At 45.8% G+C, this 15,124-nt stretch overlaps 1 protein-coding gene across 1 annotated transcript in view; it reads right to left on the reverse strand.

Moving 5' to 3' along the window:
- ADCY2 (adenylate cyclase 2) overlaps positions 1-15,124 on the reverse strand; it is a 406,092-nt gene that overhangs the window by 97,638 nt on the left and 293,330 nt on the right. Inside the window, exons 9-12 of the mRNA XM_044234016.1 lie at positions 14,433-14,565; positions 12,936-13,109; positions 10,784-10,827; positions 7,266-7,346 (exon numbers count right to left, since the gene is read on the reverse strand). Coding sequence (XP_044089951.1) covers positions 7,266-7,346; positions 10,784-10,827; positions 12,936-13,109; positions 14,433-14,565 — 432 coding nt within the window. The remainder of the gene's footprint in view (positions 1-7,265; positions 7,347-10,783; positions 10,828-12,935; positions 13,110-14,432; positions 14,566-15,124) is intronic.

The raw sequence follows: 15,124 nt of genomic DNA on the forward strand, positions 1-15,124 counted from the left end.
GACGGCGACACCTGATGTAAGCCCCAGCCAGCCAGGCAGGTGATGCCTGGAACCGTCCCATACCCAGTAACAAAGTACATGTACAATTGATGACATAAAGATGAGTGAAATGGAAAGATACACACTCTTTTAAGTTCATGAGTATAAAAGCTTCTGCACAGCAAAGGAAACAGTCAACAAAGCAAAGGAACAACCCACAGAATGGGAGAAGATATTCGCAAATGCCACTATAGCACAAAGATGTGATATCCAAGATCTATAAATAACTCTCAAACTCCACCCAAAAAACAGAGAATCATGTCAAAAAATGGGCAGAACACATGAACAGACACTTCTCCAGTGAAGACATACAATTGGCTAACAGAGATATGAAAAAGTGTTCATCATCTTTAGCCATCAGGGAAATTAAAATCAAAACCACATTGGGATACCTCCTTGCACCAGTTAGAATGGTCAAAATTAACAGGACAGGACACAAGTGTTGGAGAGGATGTGAAGAAAGGGGAACCCTCTTACACTGTTGGTGGGAATGCAAGTTGGTGCAGCCACTTTGGAAAACAGTGTGGAGATTCCTTAAGAAATTAAAAATAGAGCTTCCCTATGACCCTGCAATTGCACTCCTGGGTATTTATCCCAAAGATACAGAAGTAATGAAAAGAAGGGCCATCTGTACCCCAATGTTCATAGCAGCTATGTCCACAATAGCCAAATTGTGCAATGAGCTGAGATATCCTTCAACAGATGAATGGATAGAGAAGATATGGTCCATGTACACAATGGAGTATTACTCTGCCATCAGAAAGGATGAATACCCAACTTTTGTATCAACATGGACAGGACTGGAGGAGATGATGCTGAGTGAAATAAGTCAAGGAGAGGGAGTCAATTATCATATGGTTTCACTTATTTGTGGAGCATAAGGAATAACACGGAGGACATTAGGAGAAGGAAAGGAAAAGCGAAGGGGGAATATTGAAGGGGGAGATGAACAGTGAGAGACTCTGGGCTCTGAGAAACAAACTGAGGGTTTCGGAGGGGAGGAGGGGAGGGAGGTGGGTGAGCCGGGTGGTGGGTATTGAGGAGGGCACAGATTGCAGGGAGCACTGGGTGTGGTGCACAAACAATGAATCTTGAACACTGCATCGAAAACTAATGGTGTATTTTATGGTGACTAACACAACACAATAAAAATTTAAAAAAAAAAGGAGAATAGGGAAAAACTGAAATCTGTGTATTAAAAAAATCTGGAAATAAATACCAACAAAATATATTATCACCTGGTTTGGGTCATTACACTGAGGAATCTACATTTCTAGTTTCCTACTTTTCTTAAATACTTCTATAATAAAAAATAACCTGAGTTATATATGTGTATGCATTAGATATATATCTGCAAGTGCATGTAATCATATATCTACATCTATTTCTTTTTGTAAAGATTTTATTTATTTGACACAAAGAGAGACAGGGAGAAGCAGAGGGAGAAGGAGAAAGTCTCTCCTCTGAGCAGGGAGACCCATGTGGGACTCGATCCCAGGACCCCAGGAACATGACCTGAGCAGAAGGCAGATGCTTAACCGACTGAGCCACCCAGGTGCCCCTAGCTACATCTATTTCTATACCTATACATAAATATACAGGGAGAGTGTATACACACACACACACACACACACTATATAGTATATATATATATGTATATATACATATATATATTAGGATGTGAGACAAAATTGTTTTATATAGATTTCTAAAAAATGTATCTGTTCAAACACTTATCAGTTCACATGAATTTCTTAATGTGGTACTTTTCCTACTCACTGGAGTCTATGGATCTTGACCGCATGAGGTTTATTTGGGGGATAAGGATTTGAAGATCCAGGAAAGACGGCCAAGTCAACCATTACACCTGACCTTGTAATGGGCAAGTACAGCCAAACCTACTGATACGGATCAGGGTGTGATGCTTCTCATCAGGGCTGATGAAAAGTTAATGCAAGATTAATACAGCACATTTGAGAGGGGCTCCTCCAGGTCTACCTGGACGGCGCCATGCCCAGAACCTCACACAGAGGCACCGGAATGGGCTGGGCTGGGCTATCCCACCCGACAGACAGTGCACTTTCAACAGAGGCACAGAAGTCAATAATGTGTTCTAGAATGAAGGCCATTTAAAGTGAGAGCTATAAAAATACTTTTTGGTTCAAGGTTATAAATAAGCTTTAGGTATCAGGGACATAAAATTATCTTGATATTTCTTATTACTGTACCAGCTGCAGAAATGTGGTATTTTCCTGTTTGATGAAACTGGAAAAATCAAAGTTTGGTGAATAGCAAAAAGAGCAGAAAATAAAATCCTAGATACATTTTAACCATATTCATTTTCAGAACTGTGCACTTGTTATGAATATTAAACTATGAATAATTACACAGGTAACTAATTCAAAACAGGTTTTTTTCCCCTTTATCAAGAAAGAAAAATCTAATTTCAAAATGCCCCTGGGTAATCTACGATTGGAAATAAACTAAGAGTGAAATTTATGAAGTAGAAGTAAAAGCATCTCCACGTCAATCAGCAGAGCCCTGTGCCTGGTAGGGTCCCCGTCAGGGACCTGTGTCCTGCAGGGAGACGGAAAGTGCTGGAGACCAGGCCTCACTTCCCGGGGTCCGCAACACTTGACACTGAGTTTCCTCAGCCAGGAGCACTGGGTTCTTCTGACCTTTTCCTCAGAAGGAACGAGAGTACATTCTCCCCACAGGCTTCACCATCCATAGTTCCTCAAAGATGGATCAGTCCCCTTCACTGATTTGCAGGAAACTCAGACATTTATAAACCGGATTTGGATATTTGGAACAGGAAAGATTAGTGGGGGTTGATCTGGACAAATATTTTTGAGAACTGGGACTACAGAGAGGCAAAGAAGGGAAAAGGAAGGAAGGTACGGGAGGGAATGTATGTGTTACTTATGGTGCCCTGACATCATTCTTGACCATTATGGCAATGGGATGAAGAAAATCAACCCCACTCCTGCATTACACAATGAGTGATCCTCTACTGATTTACCCCAAGTTGGGGTTTTTTTTGTTGTTGTTTTTTAAAACACGAGGCCCAGGTCAAACAAAGGAAATTCTAAATGAGATCCTGACTTGTGAGAGGGGAATCAGTACACCCACATCCTTACCCAGAATTATTCTGGAATGGACGAATGTAGGTTCTTACAGCAAAGAGGACACTAAAATAGAAAGGAAATCACTAAGAATCTCTTTGATATCAGCCACAGCAACTTCTTTCAAGATACGTCTCCAAAGGCAAAGGAAACAAAAGCGAAAATAAACTTCTGGGACTTCATCAAAATCAAAAGCTTCTGCACAGCAAAGGAAACAGTCAAAAAAACAAAGAGGCAACCCACGGAATGGGAGAAGATATTTGCAAATGACAGTACAGACAAAAGGTTGATATCCAGGATCTATAATGAACTCCTCAAACTCAACCCACACGAAACAGACAAACACATCAAAAAATGGGCAGAAGATATGAACAGACACTTCTCCAATCAAGAAATACAAATGGCTATCAGACACATGAAAAAATGCTCATCATCATTAGCCCTCAGGGAGATTCAAATTAAAACCACATTGAGATATCACCTTACACCAGTTAGAATGGCCAAAATTAACAAAACAGGAAACAACATGTGTTGGAGAGGATGTGGAGAAAGGGGAACCCTCTTACACTGTTGGTGGGAATGCAAGTTGGTGCAGCCTCTTTGGAGAACAGTGTGGAGATTCCTCAAGAAATTAAAAATAGAGCTTCCCTATGACCCTGCAATTGCACTCCTGGGTATTTACCCCAAAGACACAGATGTCGTGAAAAGAAGGGCCATCTGTACCCCAATGTTTATAGCAGCAATGGCCACAGTCGCCAAACTATGGAAAGAACCAAGATGCCCTTCAACGGATGAATGGATAAGGAAGATGTGGTCCATATACACTATGGAGTATTATGCCTCCATCAGAAAGGATGAATACCCAACTTTTGTAGCAACGTGGACGGGACTGGAAGAGATGATGCTGAGTGAAATAAGTCAAGCAGAGAGAGTCAATTATCATATGGTTTCACTTATTTGTGGAGCATAACAAATAGCATGGAGGACAAGGGGCGTTAGAGAGGAGTAGGGAATTTGGGTAAATTGGAAGGGGAGGTGAACCATGAGAGACTATGGACTCTGAAAAACAGTCTGAGGGGTGTGAAGTGGCGAGGGGGTGGGAGGTTGGGGTACCAGGTGGTGGGTATTATAGAGGGCACAGCTTGCATGGAGCACTGGGTGTGGTGAAAAAATAATGAATACTGTTTTTCTGAAAATAAATAAATTGGAAAAAAAATAGTGAAAAAAAAAAAGAAAGGAAGTCACTTTCCTACCGTTACAGACTGAAGGTCCGTATCCCCCCAATTTGTATGTTGAAGGCCTACCTGCCAGTGTGACTATGTCTGGAGATGGGGCCTCTATGGGGACAATCAGGGTTAAATGGGGCCGGAAGGGTGGGGCCCTATGGGAAGAGATGAATGTCTTTATGACAAGAGGCACCAGAAGCCCAGCCTCAAGCAAGGGCCCTACGAACACAGCAGGAAGGCTTCTGCGAGTCACGGAGAGGGCCTTCAGCACCCCACCATGCTGGCACCCTGATCTTGGGCCTCCAGCCTCCAGAACTGTGAGAGGGAAAGGTCTGTAGTTCAGCCCCTGGTCTGTGGTTTTCTGCTATGGTGGCCCCAGCAAATGAGTGCACCTGTCTGGGCAGTATGGAACCTGAACGCTTCGGTAGCCTTGATGGTGCGCTCAGGCCCTGGGACCTTGGGGAAAGATGGTATTTGTGGACGAGTGGACTCTCTGTGTGAAAGACCCACCCTTGCTCAGCCCTGGGGTGTGAGGTCCTCCAGTCCCTCTGTTCTGCCCTTGGGCATTCGCTCTGTCCATCATACATACTGAATCTTGGGGAGCTCGATCTTCTCACCTCGCCAACCTGGGCTAAGTCTGAATCTCGGGCACCTTGCCCTGAGCACGTGTGTGGTGATTTCTCCTCTTTCTCCTGGGGCTTTGAGAGGTGACATTGTACTGTGTCTTGGATGTCAAGCCCACACTGCCCCACTTACAAAATGCCCGTGAGAGGAGCAGATGAACGCAGACCCGAAAATCCACACCTGAAACACCGTTTCCTGTCTGTCGCAGGACACAAAGGAATGGTGCATCAAGCCTGGAGCCCCCATGGTCTCCCCCAGATGAAATTCAAAGATCAGAAGGACATCAGATGTGGGAACAAGAGAGGTAATGAGTTGGGCCGAACAGAATAGGACCGAAGCTCATTAGGGAAACACGCCAAGTAGCTTCTGTTTCAACAACTTGCCTTCTGACTTCTGAGTACAGCACGACATCTCTCCCGGTTTCACTTCTGAAACGTGTTGGGAAAATGACAACCTAAGCGGTTACACCAGCATTAAACATTACCTTAAAATAAAGTGACACAGAAGGACAAAGGTGTTCACACAACATGCATTTGAGTACGGAATGATCCAGCACACACAGAATCTGAAAGCCGCCTCCGCCAAAATAAAGCCAAGCCAATGATTATGTTTTCTAACGACCACTTCGGTAGGAACGCGCTAAGAGGTGGACATAAAGGTCTTTGAAGCAGGTAGAGGTCCTACAGGAAGGCGTGCTGAGGCTGACTTCAGGCATGGGCTTTCTATTATTAACGTAATTACTGTAATCTGCTAACTTCGTCAGGAACAAGGTGTTGCCTTTCTTCTGATGCTGTGTCTTCCTCTGGCGGGTCCCGGAGTGGGAGGTGTGACTTCCTCCGGCTGAGTGAACATACCCTTCCACCCATCCACATGCCCTCAGACTTCCCCCTAGGTTTTGGCTGCCAGCTGACTCCAGGTAAGCAGGTTTCTTGGGTTGTGATGTATTGAGGTTTCCAGTGGGGCAGAGAGGAGGTTGATTTTCATATTGCTTTTAGGGCCCAGCAAAGCAGAGCATTTCTCTGGGTGCTGCTGGTGTGTCCTGCACCATGACAGGTGGAAGGCCTTCTCTACTTGGTGCATGCAAAGGGGCTCAGAGAGGTGTTGCTTCAACCTGCCAGCACATGTGAATTGCATTTCGGGCCCAGCCCAGACACTTGGTTGTGCACGTATACAATCTCACTCACACGCAACACATACACAAACCTACGCTCGTGCGGTTCTTTCATCAGCCATGTAAGTAGTCCAAAATGGCTGCTTAGAGTGTTCCTGCTTAGAAGGAACACTCTAGAAAAGGTACGTATTTTTCAAAGCTGTGTAACATCATTTTGGAAGCAGGGAGTTCAAGTGAAAATCATTCTTACTTTTCATGAGTCAACTTTTGTGATAAAAATCACATAGTCTGGTTTCCGTAGGATGGAAACTTTTTCATTAAGGCCTTTCATTTGGACCTACTGATGTGTTCGCTACGATTTAAATTAACAAACCCTCACTGAGTGTCTAATGGCACCAGGTACCACATGGTCATCTATCTGCTGCCCTCCAGGAGCTCAGCCATGACACACGGACCTAAGGAGAATTCAAGGCCAACGGATGTAGTCATTAAGTCCATCCAGGCTGTGAAAGTTAACACCTTCTTTAATTCCCCACCCCCCAGCTCCACACCTCCTGGACCATTTAAAACCACAATAGCAATTCATAGACTGAAGAGACATTCACAGACTTCACGAGCTCATAGACTGAATGATATTTTGTCCCCCAAAGACTCTTTCTTCCCCCCGCTGCTGCCCTGAATTCAGATTCTAATGCTCGTAACCTTTCTTCAACACCCTAGAACCCAGGTGTGTCCATGTTCCCGGATTGTGCACGGGTAGAAGTGCATTTTGAATAGAGAGTGTCGCATAATAACAACTCAGATTTTCCCACGTGGCATTCTTATTGATCTTTAAAAAGTGTTACTTACTGAACATATTTTGCTATGATTTTCTCCTCTGTGTTTATATCTCATGCTGTTTTTTAGTAATCTACTTGGAGAGTATTTCTTAGGCAGGAATGAAACATTTTCTAATGACCAAAAGCCATTATTAAGGACAATTGAGGTGAATGGAACAATGGCTTCTAAAAGCATGGCTTTGTCACGGCAAGTATCACAGAGTTTGTGGTGAAATTCGTGGAAAATATGAGACGGTTTTCAAATAACAGGGTTTGAAATTTTAAAAAAATGTATGATAATTTAAGATCATGAGGTACTCACTTTTGGGCATTAATTCCATCAATTGCTTGAATCATCCTTTCATTTAATTCTTCTTCAAATCTCTTCTTTTGGGACTTGGTTCTGTATGAAAAGGGAGACATTACGAGAGAGAATGTGACTAAGGCAAATATGAAGTTTGTTTTTCTATGGTGCCGAAACCCCCGTTCCATTCTGTTCACTGGACCAAAAAAGAAAGAAGGAAGCGAGAGCCGAGAAGCAGCCTTTCCTCTCTTAACCACCGGCCTCTCTGGGGACTGAGCGAAGGGACTAGAGCTCGTGACGGGTACCGTAAAGTGCCGCCTCACAGTGTCGTCACTGAGACTGAAATGACACCGGGGGTTAAAAAGCAGCTGGAGATATATTCTCGGTGTTTGTGATAAAAGAACTTTGTGTCCGAAGAGATGCATTAGCTCTTGACCTGTTGCCTTCATAAAATTTACTTTATGACAGAGCACACTGGCTTTGGAATTCCCCTGCAAAAATCTGGTCTGGTTGAAAAATAAACAGTTGCTCCTTGTTCGTGTTTCCCTTGGTCAATTTTCAAGAATTTGCAGAACGACAGTCTTCTCCGAGGCATCTCAAAGCTTCATTGTACGCATTTAAAGCTTCCTCAGCATTTGAAAGCACTTGTCATAGGAAACCCCACATGGATCTGCAGACACTCAGTTACTCTTAGAAGAAAATAAGCTTCAGCTATAATAAAAGATGCCTTGTTAATAAATTAGGCCGAAGGCATGAGCTCCCCAAGCTTAATGTGACCATGCGTGTGAGAATGATATAAAGGAGAAAATTAAAAATAATCCCTACTTTTAAAAATTGTACATGAAAGTTGTACAGGAAAAGCACACGGGAGCCCCAGAAGCTGGCCCGGCCCAGCGGGCATCAGAATTGCGCCCCTGTGAGTCCCGTGGTCCAGCGGGAAGTGAGCCCTCGGCTTCTCTGCCTCCACGGGGTGGGGGTGGGGGGCAATTACTCATCCGACAGCCTGACGTGACCGTAACCGTTCTGATTTCAGAACCGCCTCTAGATGCAGACGAGAACAGCCAGGTCACATTTATCTGTAATGAAATCTCCCGAGAGGATCGTGAGCGAGGCGGCCGGGCCTCCCCATCAGCGCGTCCCCGCCCGCAGGCTGGTGCCCGGAGCTCCTTCTTTCTTGAAACGGGCGCCGGGCGTTCCGATGCTCCGCCGCGATCCACCTCCGGCTACCAGCGAACCCAACGGAGAGGGGTGAACCTGCCAAATTCTAAGGCTTGGAAGAAGGCACATTCATTTTTAAAACCCCTCTCTTTTTTTAAAGAAGCACGGTAACTTAGCAAGCATCTAGGATGGTTCATTCTCACTTGGAGGCCAGGAGCTCCCTCGTGTCCTTTGCCGCGGCCCCTGCCCACTCTCGAGTTTGCGGACGGCAGCTGGTGGCTTGCTTTCTCACAAAGTCTGGCCAAATCGGAGAAGAGTATAGGTCCCTGGGGACTCCCAGGAAAACCTAATCCTTCGGAGGTGTGCCCGGAGCATTGCCTCCGTGAGTCTGTCGTAGGGTTATTAGTTCACGCGACGCCCGCCTGGGACTCAGCTCTGTGAGCGGCGCACGGAGCAGCCGGTGTGCGTGTTAGTACACGTGGGCTGTGTACTATCCGGAAAACAGTTCTAACACAGCGGTTCCTTGTCTCTGTCATTTTGGGATCTCTGCTATGGTGAATGACAGCACACCCCCGGGGCCGATAATCTACCCCTGTGAACTCGTAATTTGCCATCTCGGGTTTTAGTCCTCGGACGTCAGGTGTTTCTGGCTGTCCTGCCCGTGTTCCTGCCGCTGGGCCACCTGCTTTCCGCTGTCCTCCCATTCGTCCTCCTGAGCCCCCTCCCTGACCTGCCCCGCTCCCATGCCGGGTCTACTGTATCCGAGGATGTGGGGAGGAGGTTCGGATAATCCCAGAGAATGTTCCATCCCAGGACAAGCGGGCTCAACGGCCAGGCTGCAGGCTCATGAAGGTTTTACAACCCAGGCCACGGGGGACACCAGGGCGTGTGAGGACAGCCACAGTGGGTATGATTTGGAGGTGGTGCTCTCTCCACAAGGCCCTGGGGCCACCAGTGATCCAAGCATCGGAGGAACGTGGAGTCATGGAACTGATATGGAGGAGGCTCCCAGCAAGGCCGGCAGGACAGGACAGCGGAGTGGGACACAGAATGGGGGTTCCAAGCTGAGGGCACAAATCCAGGCCTCGCCTCTGCCAGCTGTGCGCCTCTGGGCATTCTCCCGGCCCCTTGTGCCTCACGGCACGGCGTCTACGCTGCAGTGACCTGTAGGGATGGCGTGAGGCTTTCCGTGTGCCTGATACGGACCCAGGTGACGGCTTATTGTCATTGTCTTCCACACATCAGTCAGCCTGGAAGGCCGCTGCCCACATCACATGGGCCCCCCACAAGGTGTCCCCACGCTCATTTCGGTAAATAGACCCTTGAAGCAGATCTCAGACAGGACGAGATGGAGAACTGAGAAGTGAGGAACACAAAGTGAAAAGATGCCTGTGGAATTTCCGTGGCCAGTCTCTTGCAGATGTGCCAGGGGCTTATTGGCTAGAAGAGTCACATCTTCTCAAGGCACCTCGCAGGGTCCCCCACATTCCTAAATTAGCATAAGTTCTCTTTAATGTGCCACTTAATGCTTCCAAAGCCCCCTCATAACATAGGACTCTATGTACTATATCACAATATTAAAATTTCAAATGTGACACAAAATATGAATTAGAGCTCATTAAAACAAATGAAGTCACATAGAAGATTCTGGAATAAGGTGTGCTATTTGCAAGGATACGGCAAATGACAATCTAACTGTGTTTGATTATATGTGCATACAATGCATTTTCTACGGAATAAACTCACTTCTCTGTGGGAAAAGAAAGGCTGACTTACGTTTAGGCTTTTTAGTAATTGTCTTAATGACTTCAATAAGAAATACTTAACTCCCCAACCAATACGGACTCTAACCCAAGAGCCAGAGGAGCATGAAAAGGGCTAGTGCTGGTCATTCTGTGGCTGGGGGTGACAGGGGACCTGCAGACACTGTGTGAAGCTTTTCTCTTTTTTTGAGCATGTTGTCAGGCCTTCCCACTATAGAAAGGCCAGACCTATTTGCTTTTATCTCTAGGATTCCACACACACACACACACATACACACACACAAACAATGTAATTTTAAGCAGCATACTCATTTTAAGAAAATTCAATTTTTTTTTTACCACATATTAAGAACAGTCATTTTTAGGAAAAACAATGTAAAGTTCTAATGTGCTTATTACCTGGTGTTGTTTTCCTTTTCCCTCTTTTAAACCTGTAACAGGATACTGATAATTATATTTTTAGAAGCTGGAAACAATCTCATTGAGCATTTTGCAAGGAGCTGCTCTTTTTAGAAGAAATGGCCTTCCAAGTTACTCTAATTGATGATAATCACTTTCAGAAATAAATTTTTTTAAAAAGCCTTTAAAAATAAGAAAGTACAACAAATACCATACCTCAAGGTGCGATTCTGAAAATTATGCTGGCCCATTGGTACATCCTATTTCAAAAAACAAACAAACACAAAAAATTATTAGTTTCTAATAACATATTTTAGAGAATGACATTGCAGTGATAATCACGTATAACATTATTTTTCCTTTTATTATGGAAAACATCATTTACATAACAATTACCCCATGGAGAAGAGTAACTTAATTATAAATGGGAGAAAGAGGAAACCCTCAGTTGATACTCAGAAGGTTGGTGTCATCTCTAAAGCCCGGATGTAGGAAATCCCAAGGTTCTTTTAAAGCTGACATTCTGATATTCGCAGATACGATTTCAAACAAGGGCCTTGCAAGTAACTGTTAGTGACCGTACACGGCAGACCATCCTGTCTGGCATCAGACTAATATTAAAAAGTGCCTTAAAACACGAACAGCACCACAAGCATCGGCCCTGAGTTGGGCTGGTAAGAAACCACCGCCCTCGATTAAGTGCGTAAAACCACGACTCACTGATCGAAAAGAACAAACCCACAGGTGAGTGGGGCAGCTGTGGAAAAGGGACAGAGACAGAGACGCTGATCAGGGTTATCAGTGGGGGACACGCCGCCAAGTCCTCCTTAAGAAAACCCCAGAAGATCCACTTGGATCCATTTGTGACGGATTTAAAGTTGAAACGAAGCTGCTCCAAGTGGCCCCAAAGACACTTTCCTTCGCTGGTTCATCTCCCGCGTCACATTAGGGGCTGAATGTAGCCCGGTGAAAGGGAAGGTATTTTTTAAAGAATAACTAGGCTCTGGGTCTCCTTACAGGAAGAGTATAAGCCGCCGACGCGGGCCCGTATCCCATAAGGTAAAGTCACGCGTTATTCACCGGCTCCCTCAACCCTCAGTCAAGAGTCAGCACGGTTCCAGGGAGGGCAGTAAGGAAGAGAAATGACTTAATTGGCAAAGACTCTCTTTGACCTGGAACGTATTAATAAGAATGACGCTGGGGTCCTTCTCAAAGTGAGTACGGGACACAGACGAATAACAGTTGTAGGGGCTTCTTGTACTAAATAAAGCCTTGGGATTTTCTTATTAGACACCCTCTCCTGGGGCGCCTGGGTATCTGTTTACTTGTCTGCTACTCATGGCCTCGCGCTTCCCAACAGACGGCCAACTGCTCCGGGACCTGGCCTGGCGGGCTCCCTGGTTGACCAAGGGATATGGCTTTCCGTCAGATCACGTTTACTTTTTAGCTGGGGAAAAACACCAGGGAAGCTGAGAAGAGAGATCTATCGAAGTCAAAACAAGAATGTGGGTCTGGGGGCTTGGATGTCATCACCGTGGGCTGCCGGGAGGCAGGGGCGCAGGGAGATTGGAAAAGTTCGCTTTCCACATACAGTCTCATGCACCTCTTCTCATCAGCCGATGAGGACTAGGTAACACTCCACCGTCTTTTTTGTCTCAACTGCCTCCTTAGTACAATTAACGCCATTATACATGAATTTTTACTCAGAGATCGTTTTAAAAATCTAACAATGCTTTTGGGATTATTCTAAGTGCTTCGCCCTAGTTACTCTTCTGGCCCCCTGTGGGTCTTTGCATTTTCTGTCTGCCTTGCAGCCGTCTTACTGAAGGTGTTTGTGCTGGAAGGAGCTTTGGCACTTGATGAGCCGGTGAAAGCTGGAGTGTTGTAAGTAAGGACCTACACAACAGGGCACCCACTGCCGCTGACACGGCTCGAACGCGCCCACCACGAACAGAATCTGGAGCTGATTCAACCCACAAGGGCATCATGCCTTCGTCTGCTCCTTGCTTAGGATGCCTAGGCTTTCTACTTCATGAATGCAAACAAGCAAAATGCCACAACAACAACAACAACAAAGAAAGAAGTTCAACTGTATTCACTTGCTAAGAACTGAATGAAATAACAAATAAATAAAATGGTCCTGGGTTATGAAGTTCTCATGCAAAATCATGCCGGTTCAAACCCTCAGGCACGTGAGCCTGGCGCTCATCCACACCCAGACAGCTGTCTGCAAGGGCCTCCCCAAGGAGAAGGGGAAAGCTTGCTTCTTTACAGACCCATGTTACTTCGGCAGGAGATGCCTGCCTTCCGTGCTGGGGACCGGCAGGGGCCCGGCACTCTGCGCTGCGGGTCCTGGGGGGGAGCGTACCGTGGTGCTGATCTTGCCGTTCTCTGTGGTCATGCTGTCTCGGTGGTGCAGGTGTGCGAAGGGCTTGGCTGCTCCCCAGGACTCCAGGTACCGGGTCATGCGCACGGAGGCCCTCATCTTGGCTCCATCGAGAGTGTGGCGAGGTCTGAAGAGGTGAGGACTCCTTCGCTCTCCCTTGGGGTGAGAAACAAGCATTAGCCCCGCACACCAAAGGGGCCGACTTCTCCTGCCTGCTCCCGTGCCCCGACGCCGGCGTTCCTCCCGTGTGGCCCCCTCGCCCCCCATGGCTTCTGGCGCCCCCCTCCTCCTTCAGGGACACTGGTTTCCAGTGTTACAAGCTCTCTGAGCGGAGTGATTTTTTTTTTCCCCAGAGAGTAAAAGACACCTGTAGTTTAAACTTAGGAAAAAATAACAGCCATTTTAATGGGCATTTTTACAAAGCAAATTCTTAAGCAAAATAGGCTGCTCTGTTTCAACTTTTTCTTGACGACTGTGGTTTCCTAGAGCGGCAGGTGCCAGAGGCTGGGCTGTGTTCTGGTGCGGAATGCTCATACGGGTCCACGTCCGGGTGCTCCCTGTCGGAACACATGGTTCTCTGTACACATTTTTTTGGCCTCCTCCCTCCACAGTTCTTCCTGACTGACACACGTCTGTCTCCAGATCAGCCCTCCGGTGAGCTGGACGTGTGTCTCCAGAGGCGAACCTGGAGTTCCAGGGAGGCTACCGCCAGGGAGCACCCATGCCCTTGACCTTGTGGATCCTGAGAGACTGGCTTTGATAGCTCGGAGGTGTTTCTTGCTGATAGACTGCACTGTTTACCAACTGTGCGATTTGGGGAAGTTACATAACCCCTGGGAGCTTCAGATTCTTAATCTGTAAATAGCAGTCGTACTCATTTGGCAGGAATTTGAGAAGGGTGACGAGAAAGAAGAGCTGGAAGCCCTTGCTTGGGCCTGACCTCTGGTGTGAACAGAGTCCGATTCAGCTCCGAACTCTTGGGGTGGCCTGGGGAGACTTCCAGGTAACGAGGAGTTTACTCCCTCCAAGTGAACCATGTCTGCCCAATGACACTTTGTGGTTAATCTTCTAGAAGTTTCTTCCTTTCCTTCTTTGTCTATGTTCATCCTACTTCATCTCATCAGACTTTTATCATCTTTCGTTTCTCAGTTGTCAGGGTGGGCACACGGAGAGACTTCCAGAAGCATTGGGGACTAACGTACACATTCACTAACACTGATAACCCAACAGATAGGAACCTTACCATAGGAGCAAGCAATTCTTTTCAACTGTTCCTTTAATAAATATTTCAGTCTATGATTATAAAACACGTGCCATAACCAAACTGCTATGCATTTAAAGTCATTTTAGGGACAAAGACCAGCAAAGCATTCAATGGATTCTTGACTAAAAACACTTATCCGTATCAGTAATTTGCCCCTTTCTACCTTCAACACAGAAGTCACAAGTGAATTATAGACTCTTTACAACAACACTGACCTTGGGGTTGATTACAAAGTAGGTTTTCACCAGGTGCTGTTTTAAATACGGGTCTCGGATGTCACCGTCTCCTTCCTCCACTTTATAAGCGCCGTTCAAGTGCTCCAGAGTGACGGAAGAAATGTGAACACGTCTGAAATTCCATTTAAAAACCACGGTCAAGATAGGTAAGGATAAACATGAAGCTTTTTCTATTTACTTGTGAATTTAGAAATAATTTCTTCTCCCCCAAAGGAAGGAAGGGCTCTATGTTCTTGGTAAAATGGACTGTAATACAGGTTTATATTTTATTAAACAGGGCTTTGGAAAGAAGCTGGCAGAGGTCATAGGATACTAATATTTCCAGCTTCTCTGCACTCACAGAAACCTGCACAGTGGGTGTGGTGAGTACGACGAATAAAAAAGAAATTAGGGGAAATAAAAATTATATGGAAGTTTCACATGAAAGCCTATTTTTTGAAACACAGGCCAAAGGCATTTTAGGGAGTGTGCTGATGTGTATTAAAGTATGGATTTTCTTTCTCAGTGCTTGCTTCCATGTTTCTTCGAATTATAGCCCGTCCATCAAAATTCTCTTGTCTGAACCATGCATGCTCTTCTAACTGGAAGGAGACGGCACCATTTGCTCATTTCACTAGTATTGGCTTCAGAGGTCACCAGTAATAGAGAAATGCCACATCTCACTGCATTAA

This window comes from Neovison vison, chromosome 1 (genome assembly GCF_020171115.1).
Source record: "Neovison vison isolate M4711 chromosome 1, ASM_NN_V1, whole genome shotgun sequence".
Taxonomy (NCBI): Eukaryota; Metazoa; Chordata; class Mammalia; order Carnivora; family Mustelidae; genus Neogale; species Neogale vison.